The sequence below is a fragment of the Rhinolophus sinicus genome, chromosome 14 (genome assembly GCF_057876585.1).
Source record: "Rhinolophus sinicus isolate RSI-liver-muscle chromosome 14, RSI-T2T, whole genome shotgun sequence".
Classification (NCBI taxonomy): Eukaryota; Metazoa; Chordata; class Mammalia; order Chiroptera; family Rhinolophidae; genus Rhinolophus; species Rhinolophus sinicus.
This window is the reverse complement of record NC_142514.1, coordinates 78,329,526-78,355,209: the sequence shown is the minus strand read 5'-3', so window position 1 is coordinate 78,355,209 and position 25,684 is coordinate 78,329,526. Positions and strand designations below refer to the sequence as shown.

Genomic DNA, 25,684 nt, shown 5'->3' with positions numbered 1-25,684 from the left:
CTGTACACAACTGAGATTTTTCTGAAGACTCTGAAATACAATTTTTAGATACATCTTTCATGTTAAGCTATCTTTAGTTACTTTTTCATGGGTGGCAAGTCCATCCCTGCTACTTGCTCGAAATAATTGTGTAAGTATCGTGCCATGTATCACACCCTGTCCTACCTGCTGCTGATGCCGCCTCCCAGTATTGGTCAGTCTGGAACTTCTGACACTCACCATAGCCCTGCCGCTCTCTGCAGATGTCCAGTCCTCCCTTCCAGAGGCTTGCTGCTCTGTGACATTCACCAGACAGAAAAAGGAGAGGACGGACCGATGGAAGTGCAAGTGGAACCCTGGCTCTGCCACCCTCTCCCAGTCACTAAGCTCTTTACTCCAATTTTCCATTCATCAGACATTTAATAATAATAGTATCTATGAAATGAGATAATAAATATCAAATGTTGGGAACAGTGCACAGTATACATTAAACCCTCAGTGAATGTTGGCTGTTACTATTATTAAGCTGCAGGGACATGGTACTTACAGGTGTGGAAACTCAGATAGCAAACTAATGGCAGAGTCAGTAAAGCCAAATAACTGCTGTTTTAAAGTCTGACTTAGACGGTCTGTATTCTAACACCTACACACACACACACAATCTGTACCAAGTAAGTATAATAAAGTACAAGTGCATATAAATTACAGTTTTCTGTTTTAAAAACAGACAATAGTAACATACTATACAGTCAGCTCACTATACACAAAAATCATGAACAGCAGCTTCTCATTAAAATCTCCTTACCCTACTTACTGATGCTAACCATTAAGGAAAAAAGGTCCAGCAGGCTACACGCATGCTGCCACTCTCACAACACATTTATTGCTGTACATCCAGACCCACTGCACAGGCATCTCTAGATTAGGTACATAAAGTTCCTCTGTAGAAACTTCTGCACACGTGATTCCACAATGTCTCCATTACTGGGAGAATTTTACAAATGAAGAGACGGACAGCAGGGTCATCTGTATTCAATCATCTCCTGCAAATACCGTGAAGTGGGCACCTGTGAACAGCTCTCTCCACCTCTTCAGCATTTTCCAGACTTCAGTCAGCTAGCAACAGCAAAACCACACCACAGCGAAACCTACCAATGCAAAACAAATCCACAGAAAGTCAGAAATCCACACCCCCTCCACATCCTAATGCAAGCCTTGGTATGTCTTGTGTTTTTACAGTAATACTGCTCTCCCCACTCTACCTGCATCCTGGGTTGAACCAAAGCGCCAGAAATGCTGGAGGCAGAGCCCCAGTCACTGTCAGGCGTAATAATCCAATGGCAAGCCAGCAGGTGGCAGGCCAAGTAGAAGACCAAAGAACACAGCTGTGAGATTTTTCAGTGTGCTTAGGAAACAGGACAGAATGGCAGCGCATGGCCAGGTGGACAAGAGGAGTATGACACCAAACTTGCAGTCAAAGTACATGTACACATAAAACACGAGTGGACAGCAAAATCGTTCAGTCCTATGTAGGATCTCTGGTTACACAGAGCAGCATCTATAACCTCTTCTGCAAAGAGGGATTTGCAACCTCATTCTCAGGCAATACAATCCTTTTGCAGTGGTCACCCAAGCTACTTTGTAACAAAGTCTATTACCTTATGAATTTCTATGAAGCACTATTATCTGCATTTTAATGCGCAGTCTGGTCTGTCTCCGAACAGACATACTATAGACACACATTTCATATACATAATATATATTATTTATTAGAAACACAAATAGGGTATAGACTCCAGATTCTACAGTAAGAACTGATTAAAACTGCATAAGTTTGTTTGAAATTGTGGTGGTTTCTACACAATGGTCTATATTACAAGGGAAAAGAAAAATATCGCCACTTCATTAATCCAGGATTTTAGGTTCTGTGGCTTTCTGGAAGAAGTGAGAAGCTGTAGATTTACCGAGGTGACAATGCACCTTGCTAGTTCCTGCTCAGGAGGGGAAAGGAGCTGGCCCAGGAAGCACATGGCATCTGCACACTGGTCTGAGGTCCCGCTGGGCTGCAGCTTGTTTGAAAGATGAGGCTGGTGCTGTCTCAGGGCGACCTCGCAGAAAGGTGCTGAGTCCTGCGGACGAAGTGCTGGCTGCCTTTCACGGAAGGGTCGTGATCCTGCTCCCCTGGAATGCAGAGGCCAGTGAGTTCAAGCTCCTGTCCCCATGAACCCTCAGGGACCCCACCCTGGGGCTCTTCCTAAGGGACCCACAGGATCTGGTTTATTATGGAATCCAGTCCTGGGAATTATAGTGTACATGGGAGAAAGATGGCCCTAAGTGGAAAGTTCTAGGAAAAATCAAGCACAGCAAGACCCAAAGTTAAAGTAAAAACTTGTTATTTCTGGGCCCACATGCTAAGTCATGTCAGGTGAGAACAAAAGTCAAACTTTATTACTTAAAAAGTTTTCACACTGTAACAGTGTCAAAACAACTTATTAAAACCAAAATAACAAAAATACTACAACAATTTTTAAAAATCACCATAAGCCCACATTTCTGTAATACAAGAAATACTTTTGTAAATTTCACATTTTTTGAAAAGATGTCTTTGGGGTGCTGGACCAAAATAGTGACCCTCAATTTAAGGGAATAAATGGTGGCACTCAGGAGCAGAGCGGTCAGAAGTGGGTAATCTCTGATTTATATATAGAATGCACTAATTTCCTTAGGGATATTAGCAAAATTCTATTTTGTTCCATTATGAAAAATAAATAAATCTATTCTCCATAACACCACCAAGTGATTTATCAAAATACATCTCTCAGAGGACAACTTCAGAATTCATTAATACATGTATGAGCTAACCTTGCTCGTGTCTCACAATTCAATGACTGACTCAAAGTTTTATTCTCCCTTCAAGTCACAATTAATTTCGCTTTCCTGCATGCACCAGGGTTTCCTTATTATTTATTTATTTATTTATTTATGGGAGGAGCGGTGTCAGGTGGGAAGAGAAACATAATTCAGAATGAAGATTCTGAAATCTCATTGTCATGGAGATGTCCTGTAGGAATTAGAAATATGGCTCAGCCAGGGGTCTAGACTAATCACTCAAGAACTTCTGACTGAAGACAGAAAACTACACATAAAATTCCAGGGTGCTGGAATTTCTTTTAGCATCCATGTCACCATAATCTGTACCAAATAATTATACAACAGTATTACAAAAACAGCAGAACCATTTCCAGATGTGAATCTTTAGTAACTCTAGAATTTGAACAGAAACAGGAGAAAATCAAACTTAACTGCATTTTTCACTGCCTAATTTGCCTTTTTCATTGATGATTCAGTAATGGACTCTCAAGGCAGTTTCTGGCAGATGGCATACAGGTACAGGTATCATCAGTAATATGCAGCCACAGACTTTGCTAACGCAATGCTGTCTACCTCTTCATGAAACCTTCCCTGGAAATGACCATACATGTGCTGTATACATGAGACCCACCTCAGATTGAAAGACACAAGTGAAAAGGCGAGCACATCACATAGAAAGTGTCATGAGACAACGTGGCTGGACTGTCCCAGCATGGGAACTAGAAATGGGGTATAAATTCCACAGATAAATCCAATCACAGAGAGGATCAGAAAACACTACAGCTGAAATCTAGGCTAGAGTGCCCCAAAGTCGGGTGGGGAGAAGTGGGATTGAATAAATCCAGAACCTAAATTATAGTTAAGAAATAACTGCATTTAATTAATTAATTATCTAATTATTTAATTAATCAATTTTTCAATGTTTATACCAGCTTTATTTATAATTGCCCAAACTTGGATACAACCAAGATGTCCCTCAGGAGGTAAATGGATAATAAACAATAGTACCTCCAGATAACAGAATATTATTCAGTGCTAAAAAAAATGAGCTATCAAGCCATAAAAAGACATGGAGGAACCTTAAATGCACATTACCAAGTGAAAGAAGCCAATCTGAAAAGGCCAAATACTGTATAATTCCAACTGTATGAGATTCTGGAAAACGCAAGAAGATCAGTGATTGCCAGGAGTTAGGAGGTCGGGCAGGAGGGCTAGGTGGAGCACAAAGGATTTTTAGGGCAGTGAAACTACTCTATGAAATTATAGTGGTGGACACATGTCCATGTACATTCATCAAAACCTACAGAATGTGTAACACCAAGAATGAATCCTAATATACAATAGGGACTTTGGGTGATTACGATGTTTTGATATAAGTTCATGAACTGTAGCTAATGCACTGCTCTAGTCAGGAATGCTACTAGTTGGGGACACTATGCCTGTGTGGGGACAATGGGAATATGGGACCTCTCCATACTTTCTGCTCACTTCTGCTGTGAACATAACTGCTCTAAAAATAAAAGTTTATTAAAAAAAGGATGTGAACTCAAGGGACAAGATTTAATCAACTTTATGATTTTTCCACCACTTTATCCAGGACTTTCTTCAGTAAGACAGGTATGGTTGTGGAGAATGTGATTACTAGTACACATTGGTGTCACTAAGAAATAACTACATTTTAATCAAATGCTTCAATGCCTTAAAAATGCTTAAAGTTGTGTCAAAGTTGGGAATGTGGTTCATAGGTAAGACTAAACATACACCTCTATATTCTGCCAAGTACAAGAGACAATGGAAAAAAGAAAAAGAAAAAGGACATGAATGGTTTCAAAGGTCAAAGAATAAAACTGTACATGAGGCATATAAACCTGAGTACGGATGCAAACCACATCACTACTACACACTCACTAGAATTAGGAGCTGTTCCAGAGTGAAATGCAGACTGACCACACTGTTGTCCTAACACAGCCTGGCCACTGCTTGATGTTCTCCAAATAGCAGGTGGTATGGCCTGAGAACCAGCAGAAAATAATGTTCCAGATGATACAAATCCAAAACCTGGGGTATTTGGCTGGCTGGCACCTTGACTTTGTCCAAATGTTGGGGTCTGGTTCACACCAAATGATGGACTGGCCGGTGGTGCTGAGGGTCCACGGTCCACGATAAACGAGTAACCTAGAGGCCCAAATAAACACTTAAATCACCACGGCAGCTAAAATGAGATAGATAATCCTCAAGAAATCTCCATTAACTCAAAAGCAAATTTCAATCTTAATTTCAAACTCTTACCACGTGAAACAAATGCTACCAAGCTTTGAGTGATGATTCTAAGAATTGTAGGAACACAATTCTCTCTACCACTATTTAATAATACCTAGTCTATAGAAACAAAAACTTCTATAACAAGACCTCTGACCTTCGCAGTCAAATTTTTTAAATGAAAGGAATATATCTAAGACAACAGCTGATCTCGTATCAGAAATTTAGCACATGGCAGGAGTCAGCTAATGCTGTAATCATGAATATACTGCATAATGAGGTCTAATGTCTAATAAAATAAACCCCAGTGTCTGGTTACTTATGACTAGCATTGCAAACAACACTCATGGAAAAACGAAAGATAACGCTGTTGCTGAGATTAGAAAAAACTGCTTCCAACAGTTAATTATATCAAATTTGAACCAAAATATACATTGTGTCACATGGCGAATAACTCCACCATCGTGGATATGCATGACCTAAGGGCACCCATGCTATTTTGTGATAACTTGCTGCATTATTTCTAAGAGTTGACATACTTATAACTAAAGGCAATCCAAGCACAACATGCATGGGTATGTTTTTCTTTGGTAAAAGTACCTGCAGCGCTAGGCGTGGTTGCAGCTCCAAAGTTGAAACCAGACCTTGCAGTATTACTACTGCCGCCTCCTGCACCAGAGTCACACGGGGTAACAGCTGTACCCTTCCTGGAGGTGGTTGCCGATTTGCTCTCTTTAGTGAAGAGCAGAGACTGAGACATAATGGATCTGGCAGAGTTGCTGAAGACCGAGCTGCCCTCAGTGCTGGCCTGTCCATACACAGAGGCAGCCACCGCCGCCCTGGAGGAGGATGTGGAACTGCCAAATATGCTGCCAGTAGCTGAAGTAGCTGGTGGACCTGAATTAGAGGAAATGTTCAAGAAACTAAAATCGGGCTTTGCAGAACCTTGTTCTGGACTAACAGAAATTAAGAAACAAACAAAAATCTTTAACAAGTAATCAGAGAAAGCATTTTTTCCTACCCTACAATCTAAGAATTCATTAGAAAACAACTCTTTTTTATACACATTCATCAAATGGGCATCTGCTCTATTAAATGTGGGTATAATCACAAACATCCATCTCTTCCTTTACGGCTTATGGATTTTCTGTCTTACACAGGAAAACCTTCATCCCTCAGATTAATAGAAATAAACATATGCCTTAGATGGAAACCTAACCTAATACTGTGTTTGGATAGCAAGTTCACATAGGGGCAGATGGTTTTACTTTAGTCAATTTGATTTTGCAATTTCTGTTGGCAGGCTTATGACTTCAACTGGTCAAAATGAGAGCCAATTTCCTCTGCAGCATTCATTGATAAATGCATTCTCTGTGCACTAATTTTTAACTCTACCTTCATGACATATTAAATTCTAAATATATGTGCATTTGTTTCCTGTACAGTTATTGTGACTAGACTGTTTTAATTAGTGTAGCTTTACATTATGGTTTGCTACTTACTAAGTCAAATCTGTCTGTGTGCCTGCCCCTCTCCCCAAGATTTTTTGTGCATTTTCCCTTCCATATGAGTTTTAGAAGTAGCTCTGCTTGCCAAGTTCCATAAAAATCCTTCTACGAACCAAAATTATATTAGGGTGAAACTGGGAGGGAGAGGAATGTTCTCACTCAGGAACAAGTGTTAAATATGTCTTTATGTCAGCATGTGACAGGTTCTATAGCTATTACACAATATAAAAGAGAAATGTTAGAAAATACAAATAAGATATGTTGTCTAACTATTTAGTGCTGATTTGGAGAAAGGCTACTGATTGTTATATGATGATCGTGAATCCATCTGCCTTCCTGAAGACTTTTGAAAAACTTCTAATAATGTGTCAGTTCTAGTACTGTGTAGAGACAGGGCTGGTCACATTACAGGGTGGGTCACATGGCATGATTGACAGAAAACGGAGCACGCTGGCTCACTCTCAAGTCACTATATGGGAGCCATTCATTCTGGAACTCCCACTTATCTAAATTATCTCTAGCTGCTATCACTTCTTCCTATTACCTGAGCTCTCAGTTTTATTGGTATGTTCTCTTCCATCTGGCCAATAAAATTGCTCCCTGAGGTTCCACCTTTGGTGCACTACTCATCTTACCAGCTCACATCCGCTCGGATGATTTTAATCACCAACAAAACAGTTTCCTGACTTGTGCCTACAATCCATACTTCTGAGCTTCAACCCCATGGTCTCTTTCCACTATTCACCTGATTAATTCGTCTAGATGGGTTGTCTTCCCTGACATATTTCTGAAACTTTCTTCATTCTCTTTTCCTGATTAGCCATCTGCTGCTATTCTAGTTCAAGCTCCCCTTATTTCTTGAATAAGAGTCTTCTTATTGAGACGTCTGGTCTTGGTCCCTTAAATCCATCCATCCAAGAAGCAACCAGTGGCATGATATTCCTGTGTGGCTAGTCCTTTAAAAAATTAATTGTTCCAAAGTTTTATTGCTGCCACTTCCTGAAGGTAGCAGACCTCAGTTTCAGGCTGTCTTCTCCTACTCACTCTGCTCACTCACTTTCCGTCACTTTTATTCCCATGATGTATTCAAAAAGCATGGGCTAATGACTCCCAGGTTTGTACCTCTAGACCCGAGGGTCCATTATGAGTATATCCAAAGGCCTCACGTGTATCTGAAAGTCAATGTCAGCAGCTTGAATCAACATGTCTTCCACTGCACCTTATTCTACATCCTCACCCTTATGTGATTTCCTTCGCGCACATCACCATTATCGTTGCCTGTATCATCCACACAACTTCCTAATCTGTGCACTGGTCTCCAAATTTTGTCACCTCCAGATCTGTGCTTCAAAAAGCTACCAAGTGACTTATCAAAATACAAGTTTGACCACATCACTCCTCTACTTAAAAAGATGGCTCATCTTTCACAGGATGAGTTCAAAGTCATTAATACATGTATGAGCTTCCTTTGCTTGTGTCTCACAATTCAATCAAAGTTTTATTCTCCCTTCAACTCACAATTAATTTCACTGTCCCACATGCATCAGGGCTTCCTTATTATTATTATTTTTTCTTTTTTAGGGGAGAAGGGTGTCAGGTGGGAAGAGAAAGATAATTCAGAATGAAGATTCTGAAATCTCATTGTCATGGAGATGTCAGGTAGGAATTAGAAATATGGCTCAGCCCTTGTGTTCAGACAGGGTTTTAAGGTAATAACTCAAGAGCTTGTTATTGTAGAGATTAAACTACACATAAATGCTAGGATGCTCATATCATGTTTTTTTTAGTGTCCATTTCATCATATATCTGTACTAAATCACTATATCATTATATATAATTATACAAATATTATATGAAAATGATCATGGAGAATAAGAAACTTCAGATAAGAATGCATACAAAGAGGAAATATATGGTAGGCTGATTAACACACAGCCTGTCCTATCATAACTTGCAAATCTAGCCCCAAGAATATCATTTTAACCTCAGGATGGATTAGAAAACTTAAGATGCATGAGGAAATGCTCATCCAAAACATTTAAAATATTCAGGTGTTCTTAGTGGTTAGACAGAGAATAAAGTAAAATTTTCTACTGAAGTAATGAACAAAATCCTTCCAAATGGTTAAAAACATACCTGGTTTTTCACACATACAGGACACACATTTCTCGTCTTCAGCATTATTATATAAACAGCACAATGGACATTGCCAAGACCTCACAGGCCTTTTGAATTTCTTTCTTAAGGCACCAGTGGTCACAGTGCAGCCTGAAGTTGAAGAGGCCACGGATACAGCACTTTCTGAAGCCACTGGCAATGTAAGGACTCGCTTAATACCAGTTGCAGATTTCAGTGTTTCACTAGCTGCACATTTTATCACTTCCAGTTGATTTTGCACTAAGCAGGTATCACAATCCCGAGTTCCTACCACTGGTTTAAATTTGTCTCGCAAACCTGTCTCCAGTGCACAAAGAGTTGCTCTGCCACTTCCACTTGGTGTTCTAATTCCAATCTGCTGAGCAGAAGTGTTTGGTGGAAATTTCCTTGCTTGACAGGCGATGCACTTGTTGTCTGTAACTTTGTTCGGGAGTAGACAAATGTCACACTGCCACGGCGATCTAGCTTTTAAACTTTCTGAAAGCCTCATTCCACCAGGAGAAAAGCTACTTATTGCTGGTCTTGTGTATACAACAGCGTCTGTGGTGGTAGGCTGAGCCTCAAGAGAATCTGTCTTTGGTGATGTGAAACCTACCGTGGGGGGAAAGAGGAGTGAAAAGAATAAGGTAGGGAAGGCTTTCCTATCAAAACATTAACTGAAATGTTATTACTAGGAGAAAAACATATCGACCTTATTGCTGATTTATTACAATCCATTATGTACTAAAGAGGTGGTTTTCACCGAGTACTATTTATTCATCACATAATTAACAACTGACACTTAGACCTAATTAAAATCTATGACAGATGCTTTATTTATAAGATATCACTTTCTTCCTCTCAAAGTTTCTACTTATTATAATTCAACCAATACCTAAGTTTAGGCTTTAATTTGTAGTAATGTACTGACCTATGCTACTGTCATCTACTTTTCCTACACTATGTTTTGCCTTCCTGATGTCTGATCTACATACAGTATATTTATAGCTTTTTTCCCTCATCTGTCTCTCCTTTCAAGTGGCTATATAAAATAACTCCAGTATCTCTTATCTTTGAATTTTATCCAGTTATAATCCACTATTGTGGTATCCTCTACTTTTGGTCAAACCAGCTGAGTTGTGTAGATACGGTCAAGGTACAGATGTCCCTTAAAAATACAACAGAGTAGAAAGAATTATTTTTAATTCTATTAAACTCTATAGACCTTTACAATAGTAACAGTTCAGTGACAAATATGATAACCAATTCCAACAGCCATGTATCAAACCACCTGGTAAGTCCAAGTCCCAGCAATATGAAAATTATTAAGACCCGGTCAATCCTAATGAGCACAAGCTCATGTTACTCAAATCCATGCGTACACACCGTGACCAAACAGTGATTCCAACAGAATTGCCTCAAGTGACTCTACACTTATAATCTCAGAGCCTTTCACATTGTTACACATGGTATAACCAGAAAAGGTGTATTTAGACAACTAAGGTATTTATGTAGAACCATGGAATAACAGGAAGAAAAAAGTTTTTGTGCTACCAAAAACTGCTATCATTGAATGGATACACTGAAATTACACTTTATTTGTGGGAATGACACTTCAATCCTTTACTTTGAGCTAATTAACTTTTCTTTCACTCATACCAACAAATTCAGAGACCCGTTTCTTCAGCCTTTATCACCACAGGAAAAGAAAAGCGGAGGGGAAGAAGACATAGAAGGCTGTTAAGAGATCAGTGTAGATAAACTATACGAATTTGATGCTTACCTACTACTTGGTTCATTCTACTATGGGCATTCAGGAGTTCTACTGTATCTGCATAAAATCACCTGAATTACTGAAACTTCTACAGGCAATATACTCACTTATAAAATGAGAGGACTAGACTGAAAAAATGTAATTCTTCTAAATCATGCTGTAGAAGTCAACCTTACTTTGAAATTCCTATTCAATTATATATGAACATATCTACTAGGCCTAAACTCCCTGAGCTACTAGATTCTCTTAGAAACACTACTACATTCTTACAGTACACATCACAATTGAACTTGTGACTATCCTCTTTCATTTTCATACTGAAAACATATTCCTATTTGAGGATTTCTAGTCATTGACTTCAAATTATTACCTACTATTTTTATTCTATGCTAGACTGTCTCTATTAATATGTAATTCATTGTCTTATTCTATACTTGCTTCATAGTCTCCTTTTATCTTTCCCCTCAGAGATTTCATTATCGTGCAAAGTCTTTGAATTCTAAAGAAATAGTTTCTAAGATATTTCCCTCAAAATGAGTACATCTGACTACATCTACATTCAGAGTCAATTGCCTATGAAATTAGCCATAATTTTTAAAAAGTCTAATGTATACCAAAAATGACATTAAATAAGATCATGAGTTTATATTTAAAATTTCAAAGTATCTCAAAGGTAGCCATTATCTCACCAGGGTTTTTTAAAACATCTAGGACACTTCCTTCTTTCAAGATTATAGCAGGTCTAAAAGGGCTTCCACGATCTTCACCTAGCTGTTTCTTACAGCTTGAACTCTTCACTGAAATGTTATCTTGAGCTGTATTTGTTTTAATTATGAAAAATATTATGTCAAAAAGAGCACTGGACTCAAGTTAAGTGTATTAAAAAGAACTTTCAAAGATAATTTGGATGAAATTCTAAACCATTATGGAAAAAGTCACTGTAATTCAAAGAAAGTGAACAAATTGAAAAGAACAGGGTTAAGTTGCCATTACAAGGAAGTAAAAATACTATTTCCCACACTGTCCATCTCTCCTTCGACAGACAAAAAATAGAAGCTATAATTATTACACAAATAATTTTATTGGGAATCAAGAAAACCAAGCTGAAACACCGAAGAAGGAATGGCAACTAGCTAAAACGGATGATACATTGAATGAAATATATAACGAATACACAGAAATTTACAATATTGGTCAAAAACCTTAAAAAACACATTCAGCTAAGCAAGTTATTTCATTTCTAGAAATTCACCCTATGACTGAAAATATCCTTCAGTTACGTTGACAACCTGGATGATAAATGCTCAATGCGAGGCTAGTTATATACTTTACAGAACACTAACATGATGGAATGCTGTACAGCCACAAAAATCATTCTTAAAAACATTGTTATGAAGGGTCCAAGATGGCGAATTAGGTAAATGCTATACCTCCTGCATGACAGGATCACACTAAATAAATTATAGAACAACAAACTCCAACAATCATCTGAAGACTAACTGAACAGAAACACTATAGCTAAGGATATAAAGAAGAGGCCACGTTGAGACTGCTAGGAAGGGCAGAGACATGAAACCGGCTGACCCCAAGCTCACAGATAGAGGTAGAATACTGGGACAGACACCCCACTGGAGAAGGTCCCCTCCAGAAGAGGAAGGTGACCCAGCCCCATACTGGGCTTCCCCAGCCCAGGGTTCTTGTGCCAGGAATAGGACTTCCCACAGAGCCAGGACACTGTTGGCTCACTCTGTGAGACAGTAGGCAGGCGGAAACCCAGATGTCCTCTTAAAGGGCTTATGCACAGACACATTCACTTTGTATCCCAAAGAGGGGTGACAACTTGAGAGGTGCCAGAGATATACAGGAAAAGACTTAGATATATGGCTTCTGAGTGAGGGCTGGAGGCACAGCAGGTATTATCTCATTGTGGACACTGCCTCACGTGTTACCTACAGGAGGGATCCATCTTTTCTGGAAATCTCCATCAAAGAGCCAAATCTCAGACAGCATTGATCTGGTAGAATCTCCACCACACAGAGCTAGTGCTGCATCACCAAAGGCACTCTCAACTTCTGCTACACTATCCAGCCTTCACACATAAGAAGGCTCTCTCAAAGGATGAGCCCTGTGGGTAGCTGGCAGATGGAAACAGGCCTATGGGACCCTGGGCCTTTTGCTAAGCTGTCCCAGACCACTACTCTTGGCAGCTCTCCTCGGTTCACAGCGAGCCATGCCCACACACCTCCAAGTCCAGTACTGGCAGGAGCCAAATACATATAGCTTTGGGAATCCTACCAGGGAACTGCGAGCCAGTACCAGGCAATGCTGAAATGGGCCTACACAGGAACCCCTGTAAAGAAACACCACACAAAACATACCAAGACCAGCCTCAGACCACACCAGAGCATTACCTGGTTAGCCCCACAAGTGGCACACTCTAAGAGGTGGTATCAACAGACACAGAGCCCACAGCGTAGATTCCCCCTCTCAGTGGTCAGCCACCAGAAAGCAGTTCATTCACTATGGTCAAAGCCAATCCTCACAATCAGTCAACCTGGGAGTCAGTTCCAACCACTGAAGCAACAAAAGCAATGCAGGTTAACCTACAACAGGAGAACACACTCAAGGGAAACCTTGGAACACACACACAGGTGATCGGGGACATTGTGCCATAAAACCGCAGCACACATACTACATAGGTCATCGAGAAAAGACTGAGAGACATAGCAGATCTACCTAATACACAGAAGCAAACACAGAGAGGCAGCTAGAGTGAAGAAACAAAGAAACATGTCCCAAATAAAGAACAGGAGAAACCTCCAGAAACTGAACTAAATGAAATGGAAGAAACCAACCTTCCAGAGTAGAGTTTAAAACACTTGTTGTAAGAATGCTTAAGGAACACAGTGAGAATTTCAACAAAGATACAAGAAGCATAAAGACAGCCGTATAAAGCATAAGAAAGAACCACTCAGAAATAAAAAATACAATAAGTGAAGTGAACACTACACTAGCAGGAATCAAGCACAGATCAAATGAAGCAGACAACTGAATCAGCAATGTAGAAGACCATGAAGCAGAAAACACCCAATCAGAACAACCACAACAAAAAACAAAGATTTTTTATGGGACCGGTGAGATAACATCAAGTGTTAACAACATTTACATCATAAGAGCACCAGAGGGGAAAAAGGGGGAGCAAGGGGTCAAGAACCTATTTGAAGAAATAATGACTAAAACCTTTCCTAACCTGGTGAAGGAAATAGATATACAAGACCAGGAGGCACAGAGAACTCCAAAAAAGAGGAAACCCAAACCCAGACACAGCAGAATAAAAAAGGCAAAGGTTAAAGACAAGGAAAGATTCCAAAAGCCAAGAGAAAGATAAGCCATTACTTACAAGGGAGTTACCATAGGCTGTCAGCTGATTTCTGAACAGAAGATATGCAGGCCAGAAGAGAGTTCAAGGAAATAATCAAAGTTAAGGGAAAACACAGGCCTACAACAAGACTACTGTACACAGGAAGGCCATCATTTAAAACTGAAGAAGAGACAGAGACCTTCCCAGAGGAGAAAAAGGTAAAGAATTCATTATGACCCAGCCAATCTTTAAAAAAAATGTGAAAAGGATGTCTCTAAGCAGAAGAAAGGAGGAAAAAACCAGATGAAGATAAAAAATATGACTCAAGATGGCAATACCTATGTACCTATCAATAATCACATTGAATGTAAAGGAATTAAATACTCCAATGAAAAGACATAAGGTAGCTGAATAGATAAGAAAACAGAACCCATACATATGCTGTTTAAAAGAAACCCACCTCAGATTGAAATTCACTCACGGACTGAAAGTAAAGGGATGGAAAAAGACATTTCATGCAAATGGAAATGGAAAAAAATGCTGGGGAAATGATATTTATATCAGACAAAGTAGACTTTAAAATGAAGAGTCTAATGAGAGACAAAGAAGGACATTACATAATAATAAAAATGATCAATCTAACAAAAGGACATCACCCTAGTAAACGTTTATGCACCCTTCATAGGGGCAACTAAATAGATAAAACAAATACTGAATGACATAAAGGCAGACATTGACGGTGACACTATCAGAGTAGGAGACTTTAACGCTCGACTGACACAAATGGACAAATCTTCCAGACAGAAAATCAACAAGGGAACAGAGGCTTTCAATGACACACTTGACCAGATGGATTTAATTGACATTTTTAGAGGATTTCCCCCCAAAGCACCATAATATACGTTCCTTTCAGGTGCACATGGAACATTTACCAAGATAGTCCATGTTAGGCCACAAAACAATTCTCAATAAATTTAAGAACACTGAATTCATATCAAGTGTCTTCCCTAACCACAACGGTATGAAACTAGATATTAATTATAAGAAAAAATGAAAAACACATGGAGCTAAATAATATGGTTCTAAGCAATGAATGGGCCAACAATTATATCAAGGAAGAAATGAAAAGATACCTTGAGACAAATGAAAACAAAAATACAACAACATAGATAAAGCAGTCCTAAAAGGAAAATTCATAGCTATGCAAGCCTGCCTCAAGAAATAAGAAAAATGTCAAATAAATAGTCTAACTTTACACGTAGGGGAACTAGAAAAGGAAGAGCAAACAAAGTCCAAAGTGAGTAGAAGGAAGGAAATAATAAAGATCAGAGCAGAAATAAATGAAATAGAGACTGAAAAACACAACAAAAGATCAATGAAAACAAGAGCTGGTTTCTTTGAGAGATAAACAAAATTAACAACACTTTTATTAAAACTTTAAATTAACAAGACTGACCAAGTAAAAAAGGGAGATGACCCAAATATAATTTCACAAATGTAAGAGAAGTGACCACAGACACCACAGAAACACACACACACACACACACACACACACACACACACACACACACACAACACAGAAAATACTACAAGCAACTAAACACCAAAAAGGTGGACAATCTGCAAGAAATGGATAAATTCCTACAAGCATGCAATCATCCAAGGCTGAAAAAGAAACAGAAAATCTGAATAGATGAAATCAAATCAGTAATCAACAAGCTCCCAACAAATAAAAGTCATGGACCAAATGCCTTCACCAGTGAAATTTATCAAACATTCAAAAAACAGTTAACACCTATTCTCCTCAAAATATTCTAAAAAATCCAAGAAGGTAAAAGCCTCCTGACTCATTTAATAATGCCAACATTACCTTGATTCCAAAACCAGACAAAGCATTAAAAACACAAAACAACAAAAACAACAACAACAACCTAAAGCCAGGTATCACTAATGAAGATAAGATTCCAAAATCCTCCAAAAAATATTAACAAATCAAATTCCACAATATATTAAAAGATCATAAACCACGATCAAGTGGGATTCATTCCTGCTATGCAAGGTTGGTTCAATATCCTCAAATCAGTTAACATTATGCAACACATACAGGGAATGAAAAATAAAAATCATATGGTCATATCAATAGATACAGAAAAAGCCTTTGACAAAATTGAGCATCCATTTATGATAAGAACTCTCAGCAAATGTGGAAGAGTAGGAACACATCTCAACACACGAAAAGCCACATATATATGGTTAACCCACAACTAATATCATACTCAACAAGGAAAAAGTAAAAGCATTCTCCTTAAGATCAGGGACAAGACAAGGATGCCCACTTTCACCCTTTTATCCAACATAGCACTAGAAGTCCTAGCCAGAGCAAGCAGACAAGAAAAACAAATAAAAGGTCTCTAACCAACAAACAAAGTAAAACTGTCATTATTTGCAGATGAAATGGTACTATTTAAAGAGAACATCAAAGACTGAGTAATGAGTATTGGGGATTCAGTCGACCATTACACTTCTGAGAATGTTTGAAATGCTCTATCATAAAATATAAATACCCAGGTTTTTCTTCTTCAGTAACACCAATTAAAAAGCAGTTACCAAAAAATCCTGCCTACCCTTACACCTCACACCATGAACAAAAGTTAACTGAAAATGGATAACTGATCTAAATATAAGGACTAAACAGTAACACACTTAGAAGAAAACTTAGGAGGTATGTCTTCATGATGGTGGAATTTTGGCAATGGATTCTTAGATATGACACCAAAAGAAAAAGCCAAACAAAATTTGAACTTCAATAAAATCATAAAACTCTGTGAATCTAGGGACATTACCAAGAAAGTGTGAAGACAGTATCAAAACAATCCGTTGCATTGGAGAAATTACTTACAAGTCATATGTCTGATAAGGACATAGTATCCACACTATCAAAAATGCTTGCATCTAGCAACAAAGAGACAAACTAATTTAAAAATGGGCAATAAACTTGAACACACTTTTCCCCAAGAAGATAGACAATGGGCTAACAGGCACATGGAAACAGGCTCAACACCACTGATCACTAGGGGAATGTGAATCAAAACCACAATAAAGCATTGCTTCACAACCACTAGGACAGTTATAATACAAAATAGAAAAATAATAAATGTGGTGAGAAGGTGAAGAAATTAGAACCAACATATATTCCAAATGGGAATGTAAATAAGCCAGCTGCTGAGAAAACCAGTTTTGTGGTGCCTCAGAAAATTATATATACAACTACCATCTGACCCTTTAACTCCATCCCTAGATATACACTGAAACTACTGGGCCCAGTATTCAAAAAAATACATGCACCTGCATATTCACAGCAGCGCTGTCCACAACAGCCCAAAGGTGGAAATAGCCCAAGTCCATCAATGGATGCACAGAGGAGTTTTAGTATATCCATACAATGGAGTATTATTCAGCCATAATCGGAATGAAGGACTGATACATAATACAAAGTGGGTGAGCCACAAGCAACAAATGGCACGGTATGCCTCCAGAATAGGCAATACACAGAAACAAAACACAGATGGGTGGCTGACAGGATTTGTGGGGAAGGGGAAATGGAAAGCAACTGTTGAATGGATACAGGTTTCCTTTGGGAGTTATAAAAATGTTTGGAAGTAGACAGAGGTGGTGGCTGCACAACATTGAGAATATACTTAATCACACTGAATTAGTCTTTTAAAACAATTAATTGTATCTTATGTCTATTTCACCTCAATAACAAAAATATGCAAAACACCAGACTTACCTCTCATATCAATGTGAAAGGAAACATACGCTTTCATCACTTTATCATATTCTACCTTCCTTTATAATCAAAATTAAATTGCGTTTAGTAATTTAAGATTAATTGTAAGGATGCCCTGAAGTGTACTCAAAATGATGGATAAAGAACATATTGGAAAATTTTGCTGCTGTCACAAAGTAGTTAATCATGACTTCCACATTTTCAATCAGCTTCTTAATGACAGATGTGGTGAGAATCGGGTGTCAAAGTGAGAATACACAATTATCACCATTATATATATGTCACTCCTAATGCCTTAAAAATCTGGGAATTTCCCCAGATGTATTGAAACACAAAACTTGTTTGACAAATTGTTACTCATTCAACTAACATTAGTAAAGCATTAATAAAAATTGAGAAGGATTTTAAAGGCCTTTTCTCAAGAACAAGACATGGAAATAGTAATTGAATAGATTCATTCCTCTTGAATTTATACTTACATTAAAGAAAAAACAAACAAACTTTGTGCAAAGATTACACCTGAAATGTACTTGTTACTTTTTCTTAAGCAGAGCTGTTGTATTCAAAGAAAAATAGGATTGCAAACACACCCGTCAAATCTCACTTTGTGCCACTCTCAGAATCTATGTTCTATCTTCTACATCATCCAAAGACAAACACCCCCACCTCAGCACATAGTCAAATAAACACTTCTGGATGGGGCAAAAGAACATACCTGATGTCCCTCACTCAACACATTCTGTCACTGCAGCTACCTCACCCCCATAAAAAAATCACTCAACGTCTTCCTACTGCATTCACGGTAACTTTCAATTCTTTAGTATAGCATTCAAGAATTTTTAGAATTTAAAACTACGTCTCAAACTCTTGACAAACTATTTGCAATTTTCAAACTATGTCATGCTTTTTCTCTTGTTTCTGTACCCTTGCATTTGCTGTTCATTTCTTTGGTAAAATGCTCAAAAATTCTTGACCTTAAGTAACTCAGTCCGGATGATTCTCCAGTTCCAAAACACCAAACACTTGAAAGGAAACTACTACTATCACAACAAAATCCTATTAATGAACTAATTATCTGATTATTTGTTTTATTTCCCTCAATTATGTCCATTTCTTGAGTTTACATATTCTGAACAGAGGCCTATTTGCAGAGGCAAGCATAACCCTGACACGTAAAAATGCTTGTGAACTGAACAGTAAATCTAAAGATGGAATGCACTGCAATTATCAGGTAGACAAACCTTGAATTTCTTAGAAGGAGATTTCATTTATAATTATACACTGTCACCTTATTTTGACTAAACAAAGACAATGGTTGAATTTGCTGTTGTCACTATCCCCCTCACAACCAACCTGTAACACTGACATTTAGGGAGCTATGTATCTCTGAGGTTAATTACTAAAAAGCATTGTCAAAAAGTTGATATTAGCCACTGTTTGCTTTTCTGAGCTAATTCCATTCAAATGAAGGCATTTATAGGAATTCCCAAAGGTTAAAGAATTTGAAATACAAATCAAATATCTCTAACTATTTTTATGTAAAATTTCATGAGAAATTTTTACTCACCTGAACTACTTGTAATCGGTCCTGAATTACTACTAGAGCCAGAAAGTTCTGCTGTTTTTACAACAGGCACCGTAATTGTAAGTCCAATCTGTCAAGAGAAAAGTGATCCTTCAAGTGTCAAATTAGTTTTAAGCAAATCTCAAATATAGAGATTTGTCATTCCAAGCCAAAAATACATTTAGTTTTACTTGTTCTAAGATTCACAGTTTTTCATATTTTACAATCTCTAAAATTGGGATGCTTCTTATAAGGAGAGGTGTGTCATAGCATAATAGCCATGGTTTTAATTTTTTAGGTATGTTCTTAGGCAGTACATAATGCTCAATTCTGGGTTTTAAGTGTCACTTTTTAATAAAAAATATGAGACCTTTGGACAATGTATAGATGTCAGGCATGCAGCACGGAAACCACAAAATGAACGGTGACAGCAAACAAGGAAACAGAGAAAAACAAAGGGCGAGATATGAAATTGATAAACATGCCAAATAAGGGTGGGATAAACTGGACACTAACTGAACTCATTCTTTTTGAAAATATTTGTTTCTTAACTACAAAGAAACAAACACAAAATATGTTCCTAAAAACCCAAAACTTTTCTAGGTTAAAGTCAATTCAAGAAAAACATTAACTGCATTATAATTTAATTGACTAGGTCCTAATTTAATTGGATCTAGGACCAAGAAAAAAATATAAGCAATTAAAGGGCAGTCTGCGATGGATGGGGAAATCTGAATATGTACTATATCATTACTATATCATGTTAATTTTTGATGGTATAGTAACCATGTTGTGGGTATGGAAAGGAATGTCCTACTATGTCAGGGTACATGGAAAAGTACCAGGGTATTAAGATGTCTGCATCTTAATTTTCAAGTGGTATGTGAAAAACAATACATGCTTGTGTATGTGTGTATACGCATAGGTCTACATATATAAAAGAAAATATACAGGTGTTTACTCATTCGAGGTTTCAATACATTGTAATTTTTAGTGTTGCTATTGGAGGAAAAATAATGGTATTTTTTTATCACCAATGGCATCTTGGATTTAATAAAAATACATTATACCTTTAAAATCCATACATATGAAATATTCCTCAGTTACTACTTACATCTCCCTGAACAGATTGCACAATCGGAGTTGAAATTCTAGATATAGAATGGCCAGTGTTGTTGGAAGACGACATTTGTACCTGTTTTTCAAAATTATTAAAAGACATACAAAAACAGCTTTTTAGAAAAATAAATTTACAATGAAATGGGCCTTAAGCAAATTAATTATTCCTAAGAAGCCAAAGGCAAATATGTTCCCTTTTAGATTTGAAAATCACTTTTGAACTTTTGAAAAATACTGAAGCTACTGCTATGAAATCTGGCTTCCTTTATACACTATTTTAAAGATGAATATTTGTCTAATGGAGAAAAGTAACATCTATAACTATATGTTCACAAAAGTAAAAGTAAACTGAAAAGCATAAAATTTCACGAGCGAATTAAAGGTATTAATCCTACTTGAGAAATAAAAAGCATACATGTCTTCTAATGGAAAGAAAAGTATCTTCATTGAAAACATTGTTTGGAAACAAATTTACAATCATTGCTTTCTCTAATGCATTGCATAAGAAATGAAAACACTCCAAATGTAGTGGATCCCATTATAAGTTACAGTAAAGAAAGGAAAATAGCATTTCCACTTTTGTCCTCTTACTCTGAGTTGTTGGTTTGATTAGCAAAAATTAACCCCTGCTTCCAACTGAATATTAGATATTTTAAAATAAACAATAAGAAAGAACAAAAATCACCCCTATTTGAACAATGGTTTGGTACCTTGTTTGTTAATGACTGTGCAGGGATAATCGGTGATGGAGAAGAAGTCATCACAGATGAACTAAATTTTACTGGAGGCTGTGAAGAACTGGTGATGGGTACAGTGATTCTCTGTAATACTGGTACTTCCATTTCCTAGAACACAGTATGTTTTATAATGATATACTTCATCTTTTCTGTCATTCTTATATCTCTACATTTTTTCAGGTAGAATTTATATAGTTAGAGGAAAATTTAGAACATGGAGAAAGTAACACCATACAGTGTTAATTATAATAAGCACTCTTGAATCAAGAAAACTACACGAGATTTGAATACCAGCTGTGCCACCAGCCAGCCATGTGACTGGGAACCTAACTGCCCTAAGTATCAATCTCCTAATCAGTGAAAATGAAGGAAAAAAATAATAAACCCCAGTGGTAGTATTAACATGAAATGAAAAGTTGTATATGGTTACAGCACATAAATCAAGAATTTAAGAAACGTCTTTTCTCATGAGTTTGGTGAACTGCCTTGGTTTTTAACCCAATATAGCAAAAGCCATCCCAAGTCTCACATGAACAGATTAAGAACAAATAAAAAGAGTTCCGCCTCTGTTCATGGAGGAATAGATCATATATGTCAATTCCCTGACATAACAATTACAAACGCTAGACAAAATATTAAAGCGACCATCTGAAAATACTAAAGAGCAAACAAAAACAAGCAGAAACTGGAGGGGAGAAGACACCTCAAGAAAAGAGAAGCACTGAGTGAGTTTCCTGTTCTTTTTATGAGTTAGGGCCACTAGATACTTGAAATTCAGAGAGAAAACAGCAAATGTGTTGGGTGAAGACTCTCAGGTAGAGAATGTGACCACGGCAGCTAGACAGGAGATGCACAATTCAAGAGCAACAGGAGGGGAGCCCCAAGTCTGCATGTAAGTGTCCAACTACCTGGCAGACCTGTAACTACATGAGTGGAAGATGGACAGACACCCAACAGCCAACTCAGACAAGAGTTTCTCGGCTGCTGCCCACAACAGAGGAGACAGGGTTTGAGTTCAGGTAACTTCACTCCCACTAAAACAATCTGAATCACTCCAAATGGACGCAGTTTATTATGCATAAACCACACCTCAGTAAAGTCAACCTCTCCCCAAAAAGTAAAAATAAAGACACTTTCAGGTAAAAGAAACCTAAGAGAATCTGTTGCCATAAAACCTGCCGTATGAGGTCTGCAGAGTAGGGAAATGATACCAAACGGAAATTCAGATTTCTGGAAAAAATAATTTCTGGAAATAATATGTGACAAATCATTAGGGGGAAAAATGAAAACAACAACACTATTTTTCACTAAATTTCTTTAAAATATGAAGTTCTGAAAATTAAGTTTGCGAAGTACTTGCAATGATGTTGCTAACCTTTTTTGATACCAGACTGCATTATGCATTTGTACCAACTGGACAAAAAGTTAACCAAGTTTACTATTTGGAAGTGTTGAAAAGACTGTGTGAAAAAGTTAGATGAAAATGACCTGACTTGTCACCAACAATTGATGGCTCTTGCATCATGACAATGCACCAGCTCACACGGCACTGTCTGTGAGGGAGTTTTTAGCCAGTAAACAAATAACTGTATTGGAACACCCTCCCTACTCACCTAGTCTGGCCCCCAATGACTTCTTTCTTTACTCAAAGATAACAGAAATGTGGGAAGGAAGACATTTTGATGACATTCAGGATATCAAGGGTAATAGAATGACAGCTCTGATGGCCATTCCCAAAAAAGAGTTCCAAAATTGCTTTGAAGGGTAGACTAGGTGCTGGCATCAGTGCATACCTTCCCAAAACGAATACTTCGAAGGTGACAGTAGTGATATTCAGTAATGAGTTATGTGGCACTTTTTCTAGGATGAGTTTGTGAACTTAATTGTCATAAACGTATATATAACGGGATAAAGCAAAAATTGTAGGCTGTGGGTTTATAGCCTATGTATCTAAATGTAACAAAAATTACAAGTACGGTGGTAAATCAAACTATAAAGGTGCAAGATTTTTACATTCTGAAAGGAGTGGCACAATATTAACACAAAGTAGAATGGAAAAAATTAAGGACATAAACCGTAATCAAGAGGAACCACTAAGTAGCATCAAGAGAGAGAAATAAAAAGTGAACAAGTAATGAAAACAATTACAAAATGGTTGGCCTTTATCCAACTATGTTAATAATTACATTAAATATAAACATTCAAATTAAAAGGCAGAAATAGATAAAAAAAAAAAAAAGACAAGAATCAACAATATGCTGTCTACAAGAGATTATTTCAAAAATAAACACTCAGTTTGGAGTTTGGAAGTTTATGGATGGAAAAGATAGAACCTGTGTTTAGTAAGCAAAAGGAGGCTGATTCTAGTAATAGAATGGCTGGCTAGATGACTACCAGATAAAGTAGGTTTCAAGACAAAAAATATCTCCAATGTTTTTCTGTTTTTTGGTTTTTTTTAAAGGACAGTTAGTAATATTCACAGGGACATATCAGTGAGGAGCTATAATAGATGCAAGGTGCATGCTGCAATGAGGGCTTCAAAATATACATAGCAAAGATTGACCTAATAAAGGGTGAAAGACAAATTCACAAAACGTAAGTAGACAACTTTAACTCCTATCTCGCAACAATTTTAATAGACGAATCATACACCACCTCTTAAAAAAAATTCAGCAAAAACAAAGATGATGTAAGAAATACTATCAGTCATCTTATCTGACTTCTCTAGACCATTACAGCCAACAAATGCATAATATACCTTTCTAAAAATTCATCTAGTAAACCATACACTGGGCTATAAAACAAGTCTCGATTAATTTCAAAACATGAAAATGATGATTAAAATCAGTTTTAATCCAAGGAATCACATAGGATATCAATAAGGAAATTAGAAAAAAACATGAAAGAACTACTGTAATGTTCTGACAGATAATAGGAGAATTTCCTTCCAGCCCAGAAACAGGCAAACGTTTCTTAGGACAAAAAGAACAGTAAAAATAATGGGAAAAAATACATAAATTCAAACTTCATAAAATTTAGAACATCTAGTGATAAAAAATACTATTAAGAAAATAAATGGAGAATCAACAGTAGATTAGATGAAGCAGGGATTGAATCCACGATTTAGAAAGTAAGGTAGCAGAAAACACCCAAGCAGAACAACAAAAATATAAAAATAAAATAAAATAAAATAAAAATGAGGCGAGTTTAAGGGGCCTCTGGGACAACATCAAGGGTACCGACACTTGCATTATGCCTGTACCAGAAAAAGAACAGATAGAGCAAGGGATTGAAAACCTATTTGGAGAAATAATGACAGAAAACTTCCCTAACATGATGAAGAAAGTAGCCCAAGAAGTGCAGAGTCCCAAACAAATGAACCCAAAGAGGCCCACACCAAGACACACTCATAACTAAAATGCCAAAGACTAAAGACAAAGACAGAATCCTAAAAGCAGCAAGGGAAAAACAATTAGTCACCTACAAAGGAGCTCCTATAAGTCTATCAGCTGAATTCTCACCAGAAACTTTGCAGGCCAAAAAGGATTGACAGAAAATACACAAAGTAATGAAAAATCAAGGACCTACAACCTCAATTACTCTATGAAGCAAAGCTATGAGGTCTCACAATTCAGTTCGAGAACTCATCCTAGAAAAAGTGCTACATACTTCCTTGCTGAATATCACTATGGTCGTACTCCCTTTGGGAAGCTATGCACAGATGACAGTGCCTATTCCAACCTTCAAAGCAATTTTGGAACTCTTTTTTGGGAATGCCCATCAGAGCTGTCGTCTTATTACCTTTGATATCCTGAATGTCATCAAAATGTCTTCCTTTCAATATTTCCTTTATCTTTGGGTAAAGAAAGAAGTCATTGGGGGCCAGATAAGGTGAGTAAGGAGGAGTTTTCAATACAGTTTTTGTTTATTGGCTAAAAATGCCCTCACGGACAGTGCCGTGTGAGCTGGTGCATTGTGATGCAAGAGCTGCTCTGGGACCATTTCTGCACACACATTTCTCATGCCAAGATTTTCAGCTAAGATTTTCCTAACTTTTTCTATCGATGTTACATGGTCTGTTATGCTTCTCACAGTTAGCCAATGATTTTGAGGCGCAATTTGATGAACTTTTGCAATGTTTTCCTCAATTCTGCTCATTGCTGCCTGCCCTGAGCACTCTTCATCAGTGACACAATCCCTCTCCTCAGAAAAACACTTAATCCATTTGCTCACTGCCATTTTCTTCATGGCATTATCGCTGCCATAAACTTGGACTAACATGTCCATGATTTCACTTCCACTCTTGACAAGTTTAACAAGAAATTTAATGTCTGTTCGTTGCTCTAATACAAGGTCAGGCATTCTCACGATGGCACACAAAAGCACGCAACAACAATAATGAACATCACTCAGCATGACACCACAACACGTAGACACAAACACCGCTGTGAGAGAGACACTGTTATACCAAGGTTATGAAACCTTACGGAGCTGTTTGTACAGTGCTGCCAATGTGAGTGCAACACAGTGAAAAGTTTGCAAACTTAATTGTCAGAACACATGCATTTGTGTGATTTAGCCTCAAA

General features: G+C 37.5%; 1 protein-coding gene across 1 annotated transcript in view; it reads right to left on the bottom strand.

Moving 5' to 3' along the window:
• Nucleotides 1-1,721: 1,721 nt before the first annotated feature.
• The window catches only part of LOC148755744 (nuclear pore complex protein Nup153-like), a 56,472-nt gene continuing 32,509 nt past the window's right edge, over nucleotides 1,722-25,684 (bottom strand). Inside the window, exons 8-14 of the mRNA XM_088791362.1 lie at nucleotides 21,072-21,206; nucleotides 20,357-20,437; nucleotides 19,246-19,333; nucleotides 8,754-9,365; nucleotides 5,710-6,006; nucleotides 4,759-5,025; nucleotides 1,722-2,160 (exon numbers count right to left, since the gene is read on the bottom strand). Coding sequence (XP_088647488.1) covers nucleotides 2,078-2,160; nucleotides 4,759-5,025; nucleotides 5,710-6,006; nucleotides 8,754-9,365; nucleotides 19,246-19,333; nucleotides 20,357-20,437; nucleotides 21,072-21,206 — 1,563 coding nt within the window. The 3' untranslated portion in view covers nucleotides 1,722-2,077. The remainder of the gene's footprint in view (nucleotides 2,161-4,758; nucleotides 5,026-5,709; nucleotides 6,007-8,753; nucleotides 9,366-19,245; nucleotides 19,334-20,356; nucleotides 20,438-21,071; nucleotides 21,207-25,684) is intronic.